This window comes from Panthera pardus, unplaced genomic scaffold (genome assembly GCF_024362965.1).
Source record: "Panthera pardus isolate Hobbes unplaced genomic scaffold, ASM2436296v1 HiC_scaffold_27, whole genome shotgun sequence".
NCBI lineage: Eukaryota > Metazoa > Chordata > Mammalia > Carnivora > Felidae > Panthera > Panthera pardus.
In genome coordinates this window covers 62,783,997-62,805,620 of record NW_026526843.1, presented here as the reverse complement: position 1 = coordinate 62,805,620, position 21,624 = coordinate 62,783,997, and the positions used below count along the sequence as shown (strand labels likewise).

At 37.1% G+C, this 21,624-nt stretch overlaps 1 protein-coding gene across 1 annotated transcript in view; it reads right to left on the bottom strand.

Annotated features, from left to right (window-relative positions):
* LOC109260284 (fibronectin type III domain containing protein 3C1-like) overlaps positions 1 to 21,624 on the bottom strand; it is a 92,032-nt gene that overhangs the window by 54,725 nt on the left and 15,683 nt on the right. The window contains exons 8-22 of the mRNA XM_053891351.1: positions 21,254 to 21,396; positions 19,574 to 19,633; positions 19,085 to 19,223; positions 18,442 to 18,495; positions 18,206 to 18,327; positions 17,972 to 18,121; positions 17,904 to 17,928; positions 16,468 to 16,554; positions 16,095 to 16,233; positions 15,467 to 15,535; positions 14,527 to 14,645; positions 14,310 to 14,415; positions 12,995 to 13,101; positions 12,680 to 12,793; positions 5,081 to 5,230 (exon numbers count right to left, since the gene is read on the bottom strand). Coding sequence (XP_053747326.1) covers positions 5,081 to 5,230; positions 12,680 to 12,793; positions 12,995 to 13,101; positions 14,310 to 14,415; positions 14,527 to 14,645; positions 15,467 to 15,535; positions 16,095 to 16,233; positions 16,468 to 16,554; positions 17,904 to 17,928; positions 17,972 to 18,121; positions 18,206 to 18,327; positions 18,442 to 18,495; positions 19,085 to 19,223; positions 19,574 to 19,633; positions 21,254 to 21,396 — 1,584 coding nt within the window. The remainder of the gene's footprint in view (positions 1 to 5,080; positions 5,231 to 12,679; positions 12,794 to 12,994; positions 13,102 to 14,309; positions 14,416 to 14,526; positions 14,646 to 15,466; positions 15,536 to 16,094; positions 16,234 to 16,467; positions 16,555 to 17,903; positions 17,929 to 17,971; positions 18,122 to 18,205; positions 18,328 to 18,441; positions 18,496 to 19,084; positions 19,224 to 19,573; positions 19,634 to 21,253; positions 21,397 to 21,624) is intronic.

The window sequence follows — 21,624 nt, the reverse complement described above, 5'->3', positions numbered from 1 at the left end:
CACTCCCTTCTGTCTTGCAAAGTTTCTGCTGAAAAATCTGCTGATACTTTTATGGGGGGGGTTCTCTTGCATGTAACAAGTTGTTTTTCTTTTGCTCTTTTTAAGATTTTTTCCTTGTCTTTAACTTTTTACAATTTAATTATGGGTCTGGATATGGGTCTTTTTTGGATTATCTTAGTTGGACTTTCTGGGCTTCTTGGATCTGGATGGCTGTTTCCTCCCCAGTTTATAGCGTTTTTAGCTACTGTTTCTTTGACTAAACTTTCTTCTCCTTTCTGTTTTCCTTTTGGGATCTCTATTATGCATATATTTATTTGCTTTATGGTATCCCATAAGTCCTGTCTTTTTCATATTTTTGCTCCTATGGTGGATGAGTTCCACTGCCCTGTCTTCAGATTTGCTGATCCTTTCTAACACTTGATCTTGTCTGCTGTTCAGCACTTTTATTGAATTTTTCATGTCAGTTTTTATATTCTTCACCTATGTGATATCTCCTTGGTACTTTTTAACTTTCTATCTCTTTGTTGAAATTTTCACTTTATCCATGCACTGTTCTCCTGATCTAGAGGGCATCTTTATGACCACTGTTTTGAACTCTTTATCAGGTAAATCTCTTGTCTCCGTTTAATTAAAAGCTGTTTCTGGAGTTTTGTCTTATTATTTTGTTTGGAACATATTGTTTCCTCATTTTACCTGACTTTCTGTGCATTATATAAAACATCTACTTCTCCCACAATCTTGAAGGAGTAGCCTTGTGTAGGGTATGAACATTATCATTTGGCCTCGTCCTATCTCTTAGTTTTCTCTCAAACCTTAGTGATTTTGCAAGCTAGCATCTTTGTTCTTAGTGGTTCCAGTAGTTGAAGTTGTTGCCAATATCTGTCAGTGTCCGAAAGGGATGGATACCGGTTGGCACTTAATTTGAGCTTATTGGAAGCTGGACCCTCAGCTATAGCTTCTATGATAGGCAAAACAGTCTCTTTCAGGGAAAGACTGGGAGATGAGTATTTCTAACTTGTGCCTCTGTACTGAGATCTTGGGTTATAGCCAGTCAAGAACTGTTTCTTTGTTTGATACAGTATTCTGAAACCTACAGGTGCAAGTTTCACTGGTCACGAAAGCCAGGAAATCAATAGTTGCATCCTCTGGGTTGCAACCAAAATGCTGGGGTGCCATACATGTGCACAAGCTCCTTTCAAGGAGATACTGGTGACCCGGAGTGTGGCAGAGGGAGATTTCAGTCATCCCTTAGATGTGTGCTAAATTAGGAGCCTGACCCTCAGGTTACAGCCTTAAAACTATTCAATTAGGCCCTTTTTCAGGGAAAGGCTGGGAGATGGGTGTTTCTACTACCTCTGCACTGAGACCTGAGGGAATAGCCAGTGTGAGTCCTAACAAGCCAATTAACACTGCTTCTTTGTTTGGTTAGTGTTGTGGGTCTCATGGATGCATGCCCCCATTGGCTTTCAGGATAGGTCGTTTTAGAGCCCTGTCTGTTAGGTGCAAGTTTTCAAACCTGGCATACTAGATGTTGGGTCCAAAATCTTGATTCCTCACGGAGATGTTGGCAGTTGTGTTTCCTCCCCCATTGTATGTTGCTGTGCTGGGTGTGGAGTTTATACCGAGAGTGTATCTCAGCCTTTCTTACCAATTTTGATGTGGTTTTTCTCTCATTTGCCTGGTGTTTATGAGTCACTCAGCTATTTTCTGGATTGCTTTCAGAGGAAATTGTATATGTAACTGTGGTTTCAGTGTATCTGTGGGAGGAGATGATTTCAGGAGCCCTTTGTGTCACCAACTTGGACCAGAATCCCAATGTCATTGCTTTTCTGAAGTTCTAAGCCTTCTTTTGTTATCATTTCCTTTTTTTTTTGAAGAGTGCTTTTTGTAACCAATTTTAATTGGGAGTGTTACTGGCAACAAATTCTTAGTTTTTCTTTATCTGAGAGTGTCTTTACATTCTTTTCATTCCTGAAGGATATTTTTTTGCCAAATATAGTGTGTAGTTGACAGTTTTCTTTCAGTACTTGAAAAATGTTATGCAACTTATTAAAATGGTTTCAAAAGAGATATATTTGTCATTTGAATTGATTTTCACCTATAAGTAATGCACCATTTCTGTGTGCTTTCAAGATTTTTTCTTTGTTTTTTTTTCAGAAGTTTAATTATGAATTGTTTTGGTGGTGTGGATTTCTTCACATTTATCCTATTTTAGATATTCTGTTTTTTTAATATTTTGGCTTATGTTTTTCCCCAAATTGGGAATTTTTCATTATTTCTTTGGACAATTTTTTAGTTCACACTCTTTCCCTTCTCTCCTTCTGGGAGTTTAATGATATGACTATTATCTCTTTTGTTATTTTTTCATATGTCCCTGAAATCTTGTTCAATTTTTTCCTTTAAAATCTTTTATGTATTCAAGATTTTATTAATCTGCCTTCAAGTTCACAGATTCTATCTTCTGTCATCTCCATTCTACTTTTGAACCCATACAGTAAGGTTTTTATTTTTGTTATTATATATTTCAGTTCTATAATTTCCATTTGGTTTTTGTATAATTTTTTATCTCTTTTATAGATTTTATTTCTTTGTTGAGATTTTTAATATTTTTTTAATTTATTACAAGGTATCTCATAATTGCTTGTTGAAGCATTTTTTGATGGTTACTTAAATCCTTATCAGATAATTCAAATTACTGATTCATCACAGATGAATTAATTGTTTTTGATTGTTTTCATCATTCAGGTTCTGATTTCCCTGGTCCTCATTATAACAAATGATTATTCTAGACATTTTTAATATTATATTATAAGAGTTTGGGTTATATTTAATCCTTATCATAGTAAGCAGTATCCCTTAGAAGTATAGTGCAAAGTTGGGTAAGGTGGAAATTCCTCTCCTATCTACACCTTTTTGACACCTTTCTAACAGAAGTAGAGCAACTATTTGCACTGTATTACTGTCTCTGAGTGTGGACTAAGCTCAGCCCCCCCACAGGTTCCTGATGATACCACGAAGGGGGAAATGGAGATCTGACTAACATCTCTGTGTTCCTGTAGGGTGGAGGTGGAAACTCAGTTCCCAGTAGGGTCTCAGTTCCTAGTAGGGTCTAAATGACACCATGGGAAGGGAATGGGGGAGTGGGGTGCCAAGTAATATAGCCTCTCACCACCTAGATTTGCATCTTTGATGCTGAGTAGAGATAAAGGCCGAGCTCTCCAGCACACCCTGCTGATAGCAGGTGAAGGAGGAATATGAGTGTTGACTAGCTCTATTTCCCAGATTGTTATTCAGTCTTAGTGCTGGTAGGTGGAAATTTAGGTTAAACTTCTCACTAGGCCTTATTGACACAGGAGTAGGAAGAAAGTAGAGTGCTGACTAGCCTGAATTATATCAGTCTTGGTCAGTCTATTGCTGCTGGTTGAGGGTGGCGGAGGTTCAGTTTGCCAATACTAACCCTTCAAGGGGATTATATTGCTGCCTCCTGCTTCCATCAGAGAGGTATGGAAGATCTTAAGATCCCTACTTGGCCATTACTGACACCAGTTGACAGGGGAATGGGAGCAGAGCACTGCCTGCTTTTGATATGCAAGGAATGAAAGATCAATTCCATGCTTGGCCCTGCTGAAACTGAAACCACTTGGTAGGGAAATTGGAGCATGTTCCTTGTTGTTTCTGGGGTGGGTTGGATGATCAGCTTCCCACTATGCCTGTTGAAACTTCAAGGGTGAAGAAGGACAGGAGTGTGTGTGCTTTTTCAATTGATTTTTGGCTGGAGTAAGGTGGGAATTACTTAAGAGATTTTCTGTGATTAGGCTAGCATTTTCCTAGTCACTTTGTTGAGGGAAAGCAGGCTTTTTCTGGAGGTTTTTTTCCTGTCTGTTCCTGTTTGCAATTTTGAGTTGGAGGCTTCTCCCATACCCTTTCTGGGACATGTGTGAGGTGATAAGTCTAGCAGGGGGCTCACTACTGTATTCTTTCTCAAGTTATGAGGTCTTAGGATCTTTGCCTTTCTACATTTTTCTTTCTTTCCACCATTCGGAGTCTTCTTGTGCTGTTTGTTGTGTTATGTTCAGATTTTTTTAGTTACAAAAGGGAGGGTCTGGGAGGTATGGGGACACTCTGTCTTGGCAGGGTCCTATTCCGTTGATTTTTACCTCTCTAATATGTTTCAAATCCATTAATGTCCCGGAATTCCCATTGTAGCATCCTTAATATTCATAAATTCACCCATCCTTTGGACAACCACAGTGGCCTCCTCACTAATAAATATATATTGTAAGAGCATTTTTCCAACAAAAAATATAGACACCCAAAAAGTTAACAACGGATTTTTAAAATTACTTCCAGTGCTGAAGACAATTTGGGAGATGGAGCTTAGATTCTTAGTATTAGGGCTCCTAGGATTTGATGACTTAAGTTGATAGGGACAATATATGAGATCATTATAAATTTGGATTGTCTCCCCTAATCTTAAAGTTATGAGTCTTACAATTATGGTAATTCACAGGAGAAAGAAATCACTTCTAGCTACGGTTTTCAGGGAAGCATTCATGCAAAAGCTTGGTTTTATGGGACAAGACAGGCAAAAAACAAGGTATGAGCAAATGTACAAGGCATACTTGGGGTGGTGGTAGAATAGACTTGTTTGTTTGAAATGGTTTCTGACATTTTTCCTAATTAATGATAATTATCACTTACAGTGCTTTTTAATTTTATGGATTAACAAGTCACTGGATTAGAAATTTTGATTCAGTAGGTCTGAGTGGAAGTGTAGGAATCTATTTTAAACAAGCATTTCAGGTGATTGTTAAGTTCAAGGTAATTTGGGAAACAGAACTGTAGAAAACATAATGGCAGATCAAGTTGGAATAAAAGTAGGTTCCAGATTATGGGGGGGCTTTAAATGCCAGATGAAGAAGCTCAGAATGATGTTGCTGAACATGAGGAATATTTAACATTTGGAATTCTGTGACTCCCTTCTATTCACTACACAGGAAATGGTGCCAGTATTATGGATGTGGGTAGCATAGGTTAATAACTGTTCTCTTGTTTACATTGAAATAACTGTTAGGATTACCTGAACTCTGCAAAAATATGTAGTTGCAGGAATGAGACCTTTAACTTCATAGCTCAGACAAGGGCCAGTATATATCAAGTGCATCGATTCTTCAGCTTTTCCCCACTCTAGTCTGTAATCTGTGATTTTGGCACCATTACATACAGGAATCTAAAAGATTCAACAAAAACAGAAATTGATTTTTTTCTATAAATTGTCACTATACTAGATACTGTGGAGAATTACAATATGATCTTTTGATGTCAAAACTCATAATATATTAAATGGTATGAGATATAGACAAGAATAGAAATAATTAAACATAAGACAGAGCACTGTAATTGACATTAAAAGTCTCAAAATTAAGAGAAAAGATTGGCTAATTGCACATATTTGATAAATTCCTGTTTGTAATTTTAATATTATTCTCAAATAGCTTACTTAAAAAAGAGCATTCTTAGATATATTAATGTTGCTTAACATTACTATTGATTATAGTGGGATAAAACACAAATTCCAGTAGTCTCTGGATTTTGTACAGTGCTGTAATTAGACCTATCATTTATTATTATCAGATTAAAAGCTTTTGTGTCAATACTAGAAACCCTCTCCTAGAGTCTGGGAAAAATGGAAGAAAAATTCAAAGTTGCCTAGGTGGCTTAATAATTAGGCCGACTTTTTTCAGCTTGCTTAAATGGGAATGTATTCACATGAATGCAAAACATTTTTAATTAATTATTTTTAATTTTCAAGTTAGTTAACATACAGTGTAGTCTTGGTTCTGGAGTAGAATCCAGCGATTCATCACTTACATATAACACCCAGTGCTCATTCCAACAAGTGCCCTCCTTAATGCCCATCACCTATTTTCCCCACCCCGCCACCCCCCACTCCCATCAACCCTTAGTTTGTTCTCTGTATTTAAGAGTCTCTTGGGGCGCCTGGGTGGCTCAGGTGGTTAAGTTTCCAACTTCGGCTCAGGTCATGATCTCGCAGTTTGTGAGTTTGAGCTATGCATCGGGCTCTGTAGCACAGAGCCTGGAGCCTGCTTCAGATTCTGTGTCTCCTCCTCTCTCTTCCCCTCCCATGCTCATGCTCTGTCTCTGTCTCTCAGTAATAAATAAAGATTTAAAAAATTTTTAAGAGTCTCTTATGGTGATGCAAAACATTTTTTTAAGCTTCATTATCTCATAGCCACATTTTAATGTGTCATATTGTAGAGTTACATGCAAACAAACATGACCAGAGATTTCCCAGTGAAGTTAAAAAAAAAAAATAATAGATTCTATAAATTTATTTATTTATTTTATTATAAATTCATTTAATTTTATTACCTCATATTTTGGTTTTAAGAATTAAATTGGGGGGGGGGGTTCCGGAAGATGGCGGCGTAGGAGAACGCGGGGCTCACAGCGCATCCTGCCGATCACTTAGATTCCACCTACACCTGCCTAAAGAACCCAGAAAACCGCCAGAGGATTAGCAGAAGGGAGTCTCCGGAGTCAAGCGCAGACTAGAGGCCCACGGAAGAGGGTAGGAAGGGCGGCGAGGCGGTGCACGCTCCACGGACTGGCGGGAGGGAGCCGGGGCGGAGGGGCGGCTCACCGGCCAAGCAGAGCCCCTGAGTCTGGCTGGCAAAAGCGGAGGGGCCGGACGGACTGTGTTCCGACAGCAAGCGCGACTTAGCGTCTGGGAGGTCATAAGTTAACAGCTCTGCTCGGAAAGCGGGAAGGCTGGAGGACAAAGGGAGGGAGAGCTGCTGAGCCCCCGGACGGCAGAGCTCAGCTTGGCGGGGAACAAAGGCGCCAGCGCCATCTCCCCCGCCCATCCCCCAGCCAAAATCCCAAAGGGAACCAGTTCCTGCTAGGGAACTTGCTCGCTCCGCGCAAACACCCAACTCTGTGTTTCTGCGGAGCCAAACCTCCGGCAGCGGATCTGACTCCCTCCTGCTGCCACAGGGCTCCTCCTGAAGTGGATCACCTAAGGAGAAGCGAGCTAAGCCTGCCCCTCCAGCCCCCGTGCACCTTGCCTCCCACCCCAGCTAATACGCCAGATCCCCAGCAACACAAGCCTGGCAGTGTGCAAGTAGCCCAGACGGGACACGCCACCCCACAGTGAATCCCGCCCCTAGGAGAGGGGAAGAGAAGGCACACACCAGTCTGACTGTGGCCCCAGCAGTGGGCTGGGGGCAGACATCGGGTCGGACTGCGGCCCCGCCCACTAACTCCAGTTATACACCACAGCACAGGGGAAGTGCACTGCAGGTCCTCACCACGCCAGGGACTCTCCAAAATGACCAAACGGAAGAATTCCCCTCAGAAGAATCTCCAGGAAATAACAACAGCTAATGAACTGATCAAAAAGGATTTAAATAATATAACAGAAAGTGAATTTAGAATAATAGTCATAAAATTAATCGCTGGGCTTGAAAACAGTATACAGGACAGCAGAGAATCTCTTGCTACAGAAATCAAGGGACTAAGGAACAGTCACGAGGAGTTGAAAAACGCTTTAAACGAATTGCAAAACAAAATGGAATCCACGATGGCTCGGCTTGAAGAGGCAGAGGAGAGAATAGGTGAACTAGAAGATAAAGTTATGGAGAAAGAGGAAGCTGAAAGAAAGAGAGATAAAAAAATCCAGGAGTATGAGGGGAAAATTAGAGAACTAAGTGATACACTAAAAAAAAATAATATACGCATAATTGGTATCCCAGAGGAGGAAGAGAGAGGGAAGGGTGCTGAAGGGGTACTTGAACAAATTATAGCTGAGAACTTCCCTGAACTGGGGAAGGAAAAAGGCATTGAAATCCAAGAGGCACAGAGAACTCCCTTCAGACGTAACTTGAATCGATCTTCTGCACAACATATCATAGTGAAACTGGCAAAATACAAGGATAAAGAGAAAATTCTGAAAGCAGCAAGGGATAAACGTGCCCTCACATATAAAGGGAGACCTATAAGACTCGTGACTGATCTCTCCTTTGAAACTTGGCAGGCCAGAAAGGCTTGGCACGATATCTACAGTGTGCTAAACAGAAAAAATATGCAGCCGAGAATCCTTTATCCAGCAAGTCTGTCATTTAGAATGGAAGGAGAGATAAAGGTCTTCCCAAACAAACAAAAACTGAAGGAATTTGTCACCACAAAACCAGCCCTACAAGAGATCCTAAGGGGGATCCTGTGAGACAAAGTACCAGAGACATCACTACAAGCATAAAACATACAGACATCACAATGACTCTAAACCCATATCTTTCTATAATAACACTGAATGTAAATGGATTAAATGCGCCAACTAAAAGACATAGGGTATCAGAATGGATAAAAAAACAAGACCCATCTATTTGCTGTCTACAAGAGACTCATCTTAGATCTGAGGACACCTTTAGATTGAGAGTGAGGGGATGGAGAACTATTTATCATGCTCCTGGAAGCCAAAAGAAAGCTGGAGTAGCCATACTTATATCAGACAAACTAGACTTTAAATTAAAGGCTGTAACAAGAGATGAAGAAGGGCATTATATAATAATCACAGGGTCTATCCACCAGGAAGAGCTAACTATTATAAATGTCTATGCGCCAAATACCCGAGCCCCCAGATATATAAAACAATTACTCATAAACATAAGCAACCTTATTGATAAGAATGTGGTCATTGCAGGGGACTTTAACACCCCACTTACAGAAATGGATAGATCATCTAGACACATGGTCAATAAAGAAACAAGGGCCCTGAATGATACATTGGATCAGATGGACTTGACAGATATATTTAGAACTCTGCATCCCAAAGCAACAGAATATACTTTCTTCTCGAGTGCACATGGAACATTCTCCAAGATAGATCATATACTGGGTCACAAAACAGCCCTTCATAAGTTTACAAGAATTGAAATTATACCATGCATACTTTCAGACCACAATGCTATGAAGCTTGAAATCAACCACAGGAAAAAGTCTGGAAAACCTCCAAAAGCATGGAGGTTAAAGAACACCCTACTAACGAATGAGTGGGTCAACCAGGCAATTAGAGAAGAAATTAAAACATATATGGAAACAAACGAAAATGAAAATACAACAATCCAAACGCTTTGGGATGCAGCGAAGGCAGTCCTGAGAGGAAAATACATTGCAATCCAGGCCTATCTCAAGAAACAAGAAAAATCCCAAATACAAAATCTAACAGCACACCTAAAGGAAATAGAAGCAGAACAGCAAAGGCAGCCTAAACCCAGCAGAAGAAGAGAAATAATAAAGACCAGAGCAGAAATAAACATATAGAATCTAAAAAAACTGTAGAGCAGATCAACGAAACCAAGAGTTGGTTTTTTGAAAAAATAAACAAAATTGACAAACCTCTAGCCAGGCTTCTCAAAAAGAAAAGGGAGATGACCCAAATAGATAAAATCATGAATGAAAATGGAATGATTACAACCAATCCCTCAGAGATACAAACAATTATCAGGGAATACTATGAAAAATTATATGCCAGCAAATTGGACAACCTGGAAGAAATGGACAAATTTCTAAACACCCACACTCTTCCAAAACTCAATCAGGAGGAAATAGAAAGCTTGAACAGACCCATAACCAGCGAAGAAATTGAATCGGTTATCAAAAATCTCCCAACAAATAAGAGTCCAGGACCAGATGGCTTCCCAGGGGAGTTCTACCAGACATTTAAAGCAGAGATAATACCTATCCTTCTCAAGCTATTCCAAGAAATAGAAAGGGAAGGAAAACTTCCAGACTCATTCTATGAAGCCAGTATTACTTTGATTCCTAAACCAGACAGAGACCCAGTAAAAAAAGAGAACTACAGGCCAATATCCCTGATGAATATGGATGCAAAAATTCTTAATAAGATACTAGCAAATCGAATTCAACAGCATATAAAAAGAATTATTCACCATGATCAAGTGGGATTCATTCCTGGGATGCAGGGCTGGTTCAACATTCGCAAATCAGTCAACGTGATACATCACATTAACAAAAAAAAAGAGAAGAACCATATGATCCTGTCAATCGATGCAGAAAAGGCCTTTGACAAAATCCAGCACCCTTTCTTAATAAAAACCCTTGAGAAAGTCGGGATAGAAGGAACATACTTAAAGATCATAAAGGCCATTTATGAAAAGCCCACAGCTAACATCATCCTCAACGGGGAAAAACTGAGAGCTTTTTCCCTGAGATCAGGAACACGACAGGGATGCCCACTGTCACCGCTGCTGTTTAATATAGTGCTGGAAGTTCTAGCATCAGCAATCAGACAACAAAAGGAAATCAAAGGCATCAAAATTGGCAAAGATGAAGTCAAGCTTTCGCTTTTTGCAGATGACATGATATTATACATGGAAAATCCGATAGACTCCACCAAAAGTCTGCTAGAACTGATACATGAATTCAGCAAAGTTGCAGGATACAAAATCAATGTGCAGAAATCAGTTGCATTCTTATACACTAACAATGAAGCAACAGAAAGACAAATGAAGAAACTGATCCCATTCACAATTGCACCAAGAAGCATAAAATACCTAGGAATAAATCTAACCAAAGATGTAAAAGATCTGTATGCTGAAAACTATAGAAAGCTTATGCAGGTAATTGAAGAAGATATAAAGAAATGGAAGGACATTCCCTGCTCATGGATTGGAAGAATAAATATTGTCAAAATGTCAATACTACCCAAAGCTATCTACACATTCAATGCAATCCCAATCAAAATTGCACCAGCATTCTTCTCGAAACTAGAACAAGCAATCCTAAAATTCATATGGAACCACAAAAGGCCCCGAATAGCCAAAGTAATTTTGAAGAAGAAGACCAAAGCAGGAGGCATCACAATCCCAGACTTTAGCCTCTACTACAAAGCTGTCATCATCAAGACAGCATGGTATTGGCATAAAAACAGACACATAGACCAATGGAATAGAATAGAAACCCCAGAACTAGACCCACAAACGTATGGCCAACTCATCTTTGACAAAGCAGGAAAGAACATCCAATGGAAAAAAGACAGTCTCTTTAACAAATGGTGCTGGGAGAACTGGACAGCAACATGCAGAAGGTTGAAACTAGACCACTTTCTCACACCATTCACAAAAATAAACTCAAAATGGATAAAGGACCTGAATGTGAGACAGGAAACCATCAAAACCTTAGAGGAGAAAGCAGGAAAAGACCTCTCTGACCTCAGCCGTAGCAATCTCTTAATTGGCACATCCCCAAAGGCAAGGGAATTAAAAGCAAAAGTGAATTACTGGGACCTTATGAAGATAAAAAGCTTCTGCACAGCAAAGGAAACAACCAACAAAACTAAAAGGCAACCAACGGAATGGGAAAAGATATTTGCAAATGACACATCGGACAAAGGGCTAGTATCCAAAATCTATAAAGAGCTCATCAAACTCCACACCCGAAAAACAAATAACCCAGTGTAAAAATGGGCAGAAAACATGAATAGACACTTCTCTAAAGAAGACATCCGGATGGCCAACAGGCACATGAAAAGATGTTCAACGTCGCTCCTTATCAGGGAAATACAAATCAAAACCACACTCAGATACCACCTCACGCCAGTCATAGTGGCCAAATGAAGAAATCAGGAGACTATAGATGCTGGAGAGGATGTGGAGAAACGGGAACCCTCTTGCACTGTTGGTGGGAGTTCAAATTGGTGCAGCCGCTCTGGAAAGCAGTGTGGAGGTTCCTCAGAAAATTAAAAATAGACCTACCCTATGACCCAGCAATAGCACTGCTAGGAATTTATCCAAGGGATACAGGAGTACTGATGCATAGGGGCACCTGTACCCCAATGTTTATAGCAGCACTCTCAACAATAGCCAAATTATGGAAAGAGCCTAAATGTCCATCAACTGATGAATGGATAAAGAAATTGTGGTTTATATACACAATGGAATACTACGTGGCAATGAGAAAAAATGAAATATGGCCTTTTGTAGCAACATGGATGGAACTGGAGAGTGTGATGCTAAGTGAAATAAGCCATACAGAGAAAGACAGATACCATATGGTTTCACTCTTATGTGGATCCTGAGAAACATAACAGAAACCCATGGGGGAGGGGAAGGAAAAAAAAAAAAAAAAAAGAGGTTAGAGTGGGAGAGAGCCAAAGCATTAGAGACTGTTAAAAACTGAGAACAAACTGAGGGTTGATGGGGGGTGGGCGGGAGGGCAGGGTGGGTGATGGGTATTGAGGAGGGCACCTTTTGGGATGAGCACTGGGTGTTGTATGGAAACCAATTTGACAGTAAATTTCATATATTAAAAAATAAAAAAAAAATTCATAAAGATAAAAAAAAAGAAAAAAAAAAGAAAAAAAAAAGAATTAAATTAGTTTCCTATTAATAGTCTATTTGGTTTTCCAAATTAATAATCTCCATAAAAATAGGATCTGGAAAGCAAGATTACTATAATGTTAGCATTTCTAATAGTACTAGTATCAGGTTTTATGTGTGTTCTAGAATCATGATCCAAGCCTTATGGGACCTTAATCTAAACTCTGACTCCTTAGGGAGTTGTGTACTTTCAAAAACATACTAAAGCAATTGCTGCGCTCTTATGGAACAAAATTAAAAAAAATAAGTTGAGAACATACCTCCCAGCTAACAGCAATGCAGGTTGGACCCTTGCAGGTTACCATAGGTGTACCACATTGAGAAGGAGGGCTTGGGACTGGTGCACTTTCACACTTCATTGAATGAAATCCAGACTACAAATAAACACAAACAAATAAGAAAACACAAAAATGATTGTGCAGGTATAGTTACTCCCTATCTTGACAGGAAGTAGAAGCATATATTCATCCAGAGTGAAATGAACTATGAATGGGACAACTGAACAATATAATTTCCCCAGCACTATTCACTGCTTTTAACCAGAAACTGGATTCTTCAGAAATTAATTTACTCACTGTGCATCTCACTTTGGAGCCAGGGTGCCTTCGTTTGTCATCTTGGATACCTTCTGCCTTTTTGACATTTGCAAATGCTTCCAAGTTTCCATTAGTGGGAGGATTGTCTACAAAAATGTACAAAATAAACTTAAAAAATTGCAAATAATTTTAAGGGTGTTAAAATAACACAAAATAATTTTAGAAGACACAATGTCAAAGCACATAATAAAGTAACAGAAAATACAAATTATATTAGTTTGTGTCAATTAACTTTTAAATTTAATTTAAAGACACTTAAAAAGTTTAAAAATCCATTAAAAAATGGATTTACTTAGAGGGTATTATGCTAAGTGATGTGAGTCATACAGAGAGACCATATTATTTCATACCATATGATTTCACTTATATGTGGAATTTAAAAATGAACAAACAAAAAACCAGACTCTTAAATACAAAGGACAAACTGGTGATTACCAGAGGAGAGGTGGGTGGGGGGATGGGAAAATATATAAAAGGGATTAAGAGGTATAAACTAACAGTTATAACATAAGTAAGTAAGGGGCGCGTGGATGGCTCAGTTGGGTGAGTGTCTGACTTCGGCTCAGGTCATGATCTCATGGTCTGTGGGTTCGAGCCCCGCGTCAGGCTCTGTGCTGACAGCTCAGAGCCTGGAGCCTGGAGCCTGCTTCTGATCCTGTCTCCCTCTCTCTGCCCCTCTCCCACTCTCACTTTGTCTCACTCTGTCTCTCAAAAATAAATAAATATAAAAATAAAAATAAATAAAGTAAGTAATGGAGATGAAAAGTACAGCATAGGGAATATATATAATCAATAATATTGACACATGGTATGTATACTTATTGTGGTGAGCACTGATATATAGAATCTTTGAATCAATATGTTGTACACCTGAAACTAATATAACATTGAATATTAATTATACTCCAGAAATTTTTGTGATTTCAATTACAAAGAAACAGTTTTCTAAATATTCTAAATATTCAATTTTGTAGTTGAAAAACCTACTTGCTCTGCTTTAATAACATTAATTTTAATTTTTTAATGTTTATTTTTTAGAGAGAGAACAAGTGAGTCAGGGAGGGGCAGAGAGAGAGGGAGACAAAGAATCCAAAGCAGGCTTTAGGCTCTGAGCTGTCAGCACAGATCCCGACACTGGGCCCAAACTCATGGACCCTGAGATCATGACCTGAGCTGAAGTTGGATGCTTGACTGAGCCACCCAGTTGCCCCTTAATAACATTAATTAATTAAAATCAGAGGTTACAAAACAAGTAATTTAGGTAAAGTCATTCAAATCCTACAAGAAGACTCACCACATTTGATGTTGTTTTCTCTGGTCTTTGCCGCACCATTCAAGGGTGGAGGATGGCAAGATGCAGGAGAAAGATTAGGTGTTTGAATAGTCAATATATCTGAAGGCTAAGAGAGGTACAAAATACCTTATGATTATATTAAATTCAAGTTCAGTTTTTAAAACAATTTTTAAAACACAAATCCTTAATTTAAAAACTTCCCTCTCTGTTTCCTCACCTGGCTTTGACCTATAGGTGAAGTACAAAAGACTCTCAGTTTATATGTAGTACCAGGTTGCAGGTGATCATATAGAAATTCCTTTGTGGTTCCATTGTAGATTATCTTCCAGGAATTCACTGAAGGGATGAAAGCAAATTTATCCAATTTATTTATAGGTAGCTTATAAATCTATGGGCCCCATTATTATCTCATGTATATGCCAAGAAATAGGCATTTTGGAAATTAACTGTGGTCCAGTTCCTATTTACAATAGGTCCAGTTACCTACTTACAATAATTATATTCCTTATAGAACTAGACATAAAATAATAAAAGATCAGTAAGTAAACATAATTTGTCACTAAAAAATGGAGAAATCTAAGTAGGTCCTGGGGTTTAGTTAATAGCATTGTACCAATGCCAATTTCCTGGTTTTGATAATTGCACTATGGTTATGTAAGAAATTAATTTTAGGAGAAGCTGAATGAAGGTTATATATGGGAATTCTCTATACTATTTTGGCAACTTCTAGGTAAGTATAAACTATTTCAAAATAAAAACTTAAAAAAAATCATGATATGGGGTGCCTGGGTGGCTCAGTCAGTTAAACATCTGACTTCAGCTCAGGTCATGATCTCCCAGTCTCTGAGTTCGAACCCCGCGTTGGTCTCTGCACTGACAGCTCAGAACCTGGAGCCTGCTTCGGATTCTGTGTCTCGCTCTCTCTCTGCCCCTTCCCTGCTCACACTCTGTCTCTCTTTCAGGAAATTAATAAACATAAAAAAACTTAAAAAAAATCATGATGCATAGTTGTTGTGATGAGCACCCAGTGTTGTATGGAAGTATTGAATATTGTACACCTGAAACTAATATTACATTGGATGTTAACTGAGTGGAATTTAAATAAAAACTTAAAAAACCCCTGTAATTTAACTTTGAAAAAAATCATAATGTCTTACCATTTGAATTTTCACTAACTTCTAAACTGTAACTTGAAATGTATGTCCCACCATTATCTTGTGGTGGTTCTAGAAAGAGAAGTAAAATTAAAATTATTCTTGAATAAACTTAAAAGTCTTTCACTGGAAATTTATAAATTAATTTTTTATGGAGAAAAAATATAAACATGATACAATAGAATATTAATATTGGACATCAAACATTTAAAGTGAGATTTTAAAGTTCTTTGGAAAAGACTAAAATACTAAGTATTTGTACCTTGAATTTGATTTTTCCAGTTTAGAGGCAAAATAATTTATAAAAATATTTTTCTTGTCAAGTTGACATTTATCATTGATGTATTGTTTTAATTGTGGCCTCTAAATTAGATATACTCTTACTTGGAATAACTATAGTTGTTAAGGACTCATAAAAATTTAATGATTTGTTCATGTGTGAATTAATGAGATAGCAATAGAGAACTCAACAGAGAACTGGAAAAACATCACTTATAACTAATTTATATGGTGAAATACTTCCTATGTAAATAATTAAGAGAATATTTTATAAAGCTGAGGGCAATTAGGGAAGATTTCTTCTCAGTAGTTAATATTAAGACAGAGTACATTTTAAATACAAAAACATTACCCCATCCAATTTTTACTCTGTGTGCATAGATCTTTCCCTTTATATATGGTTTTTTAGGGGATCCAGGCTTATCTGGACAAGTAGTGTATTTTACTTCTCCACTGGGGTTACTCCTTCCTTCCAAAGTGTAGGCAAAAATCTGTTTGAGTAAAAGAGAATACCTTGGTTGACCACTGGAAATAAATGTCTGATTTGAAAGTGTGCATAATTTGCAAATAATATTATAAAGCAAGTTATTTGACGAAAAATTTCTGAGAACTAAATGCAAAATAACATTTAATTTCAACCAAAAAAGACATTTCTTTTTATCTCCAGTGATGAGTATAATTTAATATTAAAATACGATACAAATTTAGAAATTATAGCTACATACCCTAAATTTGTATGTAGTACTTCTCTGAAGATTTCTTATAGTGCATGAGAGGTCTTCTCCATTATATTTAGGTTTAAAACCCAAGCCCTGGAAATGAAAGACAATAAACTTAGGAATCAGGCAGGCCTGGGTTCAAGTTCCAACTTCAACCTATTTTCCATCTGGGTGGTCCTGAGCAAGTCCCTTAGTCTCTCTGAACCTTAGTTTCTCTTAAAAAAAAGGAGATACTTTAACTTGTTTTTCATTTTATTTATTTTATATAGAGAGAGTTAGTGGGGGAGAGGGGCAGAGGGAGAGAGAGAGAGAATCTCAAGCAGGCTCCGCATGGAGCCGGATGCAGGGCTCGAACCCACATCATGACCTGAACCAAAGCCAAGTTGGATGCTCAACTGACTGAGCCACCTAGGCACCCTGATACTTTCTACTTTAAAGGGCTCATTTTCTTTTTTCAGGATATAATGAGATAATGTATATGAAGGCGCTTAGCATATTAATCATATAGAACTCTTCTTAATGTTAGTCTCTTCATTTAAAATGTAAAATATATGTAATATAAAATTTACAGCTGCTTTTTAACTTGACTAGCTCATTTAGTATAGACTTGAAAGTTCAGAATGTAATGAAACAGTTTGCCCACCCACATCAGGAATCCAGGGAGATGAAGAAAAGGGTTTGCCCAGGTAGAAGTATGCAGAAGATCTCTGTGACCATGCAAGGTCATCTGGGATAGGCCCAAAATTGAAGAACTAACACATTTCACTGAGTATCTACTGTGTTGTTATGGGTGCTGCTGCTTTTAGCTAATTTTCAGGGAAAATCTCCCTGCGCTGGTTTGCCTAACCTTGGCTCTGCATTGGTCCCATCCAGAATACAGAGACTCAGGAATCATACAGTTTGATTGAGTAGAAATTAACTTAATCATAGGAGAAAAAAGGAGAGGAAAACCAAGAAACAGACTCTTAACTATAGAGAATAAACTGATTGTTAGTAGACATGGATGGAACTACAGAGTATAGTGCTAAGCAAAATAACTCAGAGAAAGACAAATACCATATGATTCACTCATATGTGATATTAAGAAACAAAACAAACCAAGGGAAAAAATAAGAGACAGAGACAAAGCAAGAAACAGACTCTTAATTACAAAGAACAAACTGATGATTACCAGAGGAGAGGTGGGTAGGAGGATGGTTTAAATAAGTGATAAGGATTAAGGAATGCACTTATTGTGATGAGTACTGGGAGTTGTATGTAAGTGTTGAGTCACTAAATTGTATACCTGAAACTAATATTTCACTGTATATTAACTAACTGGAGTTTAAATAAAAACTTAAAAAAATAAATTAGCTTAAATCTAAGGTTTTTTAGTATAAAATGCATATAAATTGTACCTAAAACTGAAGTTTAAGATTAAAACATGTGGAAAGAAAACTTACAGATCCTTCTTCCTCCATTTCTAAGGTATATCTTAGAATATATATATATTTGTGCAGGATTGTTACAGACATAAGTAAGACTGTCATTTGGGTTTGTGTTAGTTGGAGCACACCATTCTAGTGTCAAATTACAGATTCCTGCTTCTTTTAGCTTAGGAGGTAAAGGTGTTGGAGGCATAGTTCCTGATGTATGGAAAACTGCTATTTCACTGAAATCACTGAAAAATAAATTAATGTGGAAAAATTATTTTCAGGTTCTTATTGAAGTGCAGACTTTTAAATATTGCAATAATTCAATGTACCTCAAGCCAAAGTTATTTTTGGCAGCTATTCTGAATGAATATTTTGTAGAAGCATTTAGTTTAAGGATTTTGTACTGTTTCATGGTACCCGTATAGCAACTTTTGAAGTCTTCACCTTTGCCCTTAATCATAGACACAAAATATTAGAATATTATAAAATGTTGCAAATATAAAAATTTACCATAACATTAATAACCATTTATAAAGAAGTGCTTTTCCAAAATAAAACAGTTTACCTCATCCCATTCCAAAAGGAAGCCATTTATTTTGGAACCATTATCATTGGAACCCTAAATATATCAAAAAGATAAAATTATGATGGGATGTTTTTACACAGTAGATATATATATACACATACACACACTATATAATTAAGGTGATTGAAATTACTGTAAAATTAAACTTGCTTACATTTTGTTTTTAAAGCAATCCAGATTTTAAAGTTAAAATGCACTTTTTTTTTTACAGTCTATAAGGCATGCTCAAATTCTAGGTCTTGTGTTTTCTAAGTTTTATGTGACAAAGGAAGTTAGTATTTAAATAAGTTAAGAGGTAGATTTATTGGTAACTACAATTATAAGTAAGTTTAGGTTGTAGTGGAGCTCCATTGGCGCAATTGGTTAGCATGTGGTACTTATAAATAAATTTAGGTTGTCGAAATTGACACTTCAACTTTTACTAATTGAAATTCTGATTGACATTTCTCAATTTACTTGATGCTTGATATAGATTGAAGAGAAAGACGATTATGGAAAAGGGAAAGTGCTAGGGAAATAGATCAGGTGGGGCATGCATAATTTCATATTTAAAATTCAGGACAAAGTAGAAAGAATGTATTTAAATAAAAAGTGGAGGAGACTTTGGCGGTAGAATACTTACTTTCCACTGTAAATTCAGGCTGCTCTTGGATCGGTTAATTAGTTTGGGTGCATGTGGAGGGTCTGGTTCACAACCTGGAGTTGTGAAGCTAACCAGTTCAGACAGAGTTCTGTGTGCTGAGCCTCTTACGGTTGTGATTCTAAAAATGTAATGATAGTTGTAAGCTTTCAGATATTTATCCTAACATGTAGTAAATTGGGTACTTCAGTTTCCAGATATACCTTAGGAGATAATTATAAAACATTTTCTAATAGAGCAAACTTGGATTGTTACAGATAATGGTTCCCAAATCACCCTCTCACCAGTTCTAAATGACAAAAAGTAAACTAATGTTGGATTTTCGGGGGGCTGTTCTGAAGCTTGAAGGAAAGGCCATTCTCCTGGCAGTAGCAAGCCTGACTGCAGAAATCATAAGTAGTAAATTGATACAGACTGGGGAGTCTTCCTGGCTACAGGGTGGGTGGAGATTGTGCAGGATGGAGTTCTTACCTTACAAAATAGGCCATGGATGGTTGTAGATCAAGTAGAGTAAATGTAACTCCATCACCACTGTGAACATAATCTTTGTTTATAAATGATCTCACACATATTTAATAGCTAATTAACAGTTGTAATCTTATATATTCAAGTGATAAAGAAGCACAATTTCTCTTGAAGTTTAGATAAATTTAGCCCATTTTATATGAATGCAAAAAAGTGATACTAATACTTCAAATTTTTCATTTGCATGCTAAATTAATATGGCTTTAAGAAATGAAATTTTATAATTTTACCACCACAACTTCTTCACACTGTAATAATATGGATTTATCTTTAATTAGCTTATTTTAAATAGTGTTGATATGAAAAGCCTCAAGGACACTGTGCATTGTGCAATTTATTCATTCAGTTACACAGGGAAATCTTTCTGGGGGGGGGACCTATTTGCTACAGTGGATAAAGTGTCTGTGCTTTCACACCTATGTCTTTCTGAAACAGTCATAAGTACGTAGGTGTACTCTACCAACTCAAAGAGTTCCTTCAGGCTCTAACCCCAGAAGTAGCCTCTAAAAAGTGCTAAAAGATTATTATTTTTAAGCAAAGACTGATACTTCTAAGCAAAGGCCACTCAAGGTTGTAGGGTGATTAGAATATTTTTATAAAAAACAGACTTTTATGAAATACATAACACCGAAAAAGACCACCATGTAACCTTATGCAAAACTTAATTTCATAAATAGCTATTAATCACATTTTACATCTTCCCATTCCTCTACCCAATGTGGAAGACTGTGTATTATAATTCTTAAATTTAAAATTTCTACCTGATAATTATAAAGGAAGTAAAACTTTTCATTTTAACTAATTACACTTAAATTTTCACTTTGAGTCTCTGTGTAAAGATGACAAATTTTAGCAAATGAAGTTTAAGATGTGTTATGATTTTTAAAGTGCTGTACAGACAGCTCCAGATCTCTGACATATCTTGCATGATTGTTTGGTGGGCAAGAGAATTTCTCCTTCTTCCTCACTTGTGATTCCCTTCTACTGTGTCTCTCAGTTTGTTCTTTTTCAGACTGCATGTCCTGATTCAGTTGAGAAGCTGTTTGTTAAGAGTGGTTGGGTATAATTTTGCTGTGTCCTCCACTCTATCCTCCCTAGTCCTGGTTCTATCTTCTGAGCACATTCCTAAGCTCATACTGCTACTGTCATAGCTCCACCTTATAACTAGCTTCTGTAATGAATATTTGAAGAAAGCCCAAGTCATAAATCCCATTGCAATGCAAATACCTCATTTGTGTCACCAAAGGCCAACCATAAAGTGAATTTTTTTCCTAAAATGACCTAAGTGAAAAAAGAGAAGGGAGAATTGGAGGGAACATTTTCTCCCTGGACTATAAACTTGTTAAATAGGAAAGTTGTAAAATGAAGAGAATTGACCAGTTGAAATTTAAGGTCCTTCTCAGCACTAACATGCTTACAATTCATTGAATTTCATGGATTTTGACCTGGCAACCTCCCACCACGTGTAAAACTATTTTAGTAGAAAATTGCTTTTAAAGCTTGGGAAAATGTTCAGAAAAAATCTTTAGAACTCAGTCTAGGTATAAGCTGAGGTCTATACATTTAGATAGAATATTTGAATTTAATTATGAGAAATGAGAGATGATTAAAAAGAAAGAGACTTACATATATAGATTTTTATAGTTTCCATTTTTACCACTGTTAGATATTGCCAGTTCAAATGTCACAGGAGATTTGGTGTGATTACACTTCTTAGAACCATGTAGTTTCCATGAAATAACAGCAGATCTTGTTTGAATATCAGAAACCTAAAATAAATAACAAAAATTCAAGTGGGACATTTAAAAAATATAATCGGTAACTTATGATATATCTTTCCTTACATCTTTTTGATGCTAAGAATATTGTTCTCCTCATATTAGGTGCTTAAATACTGTGATTAAACAATGCCATTGATATTATCTTTAATAATGCCATTCTGAATCTTTATGTATAGCTAAAGGAGATTATGAAATTTTAACCAGGTCAAGGCTTCA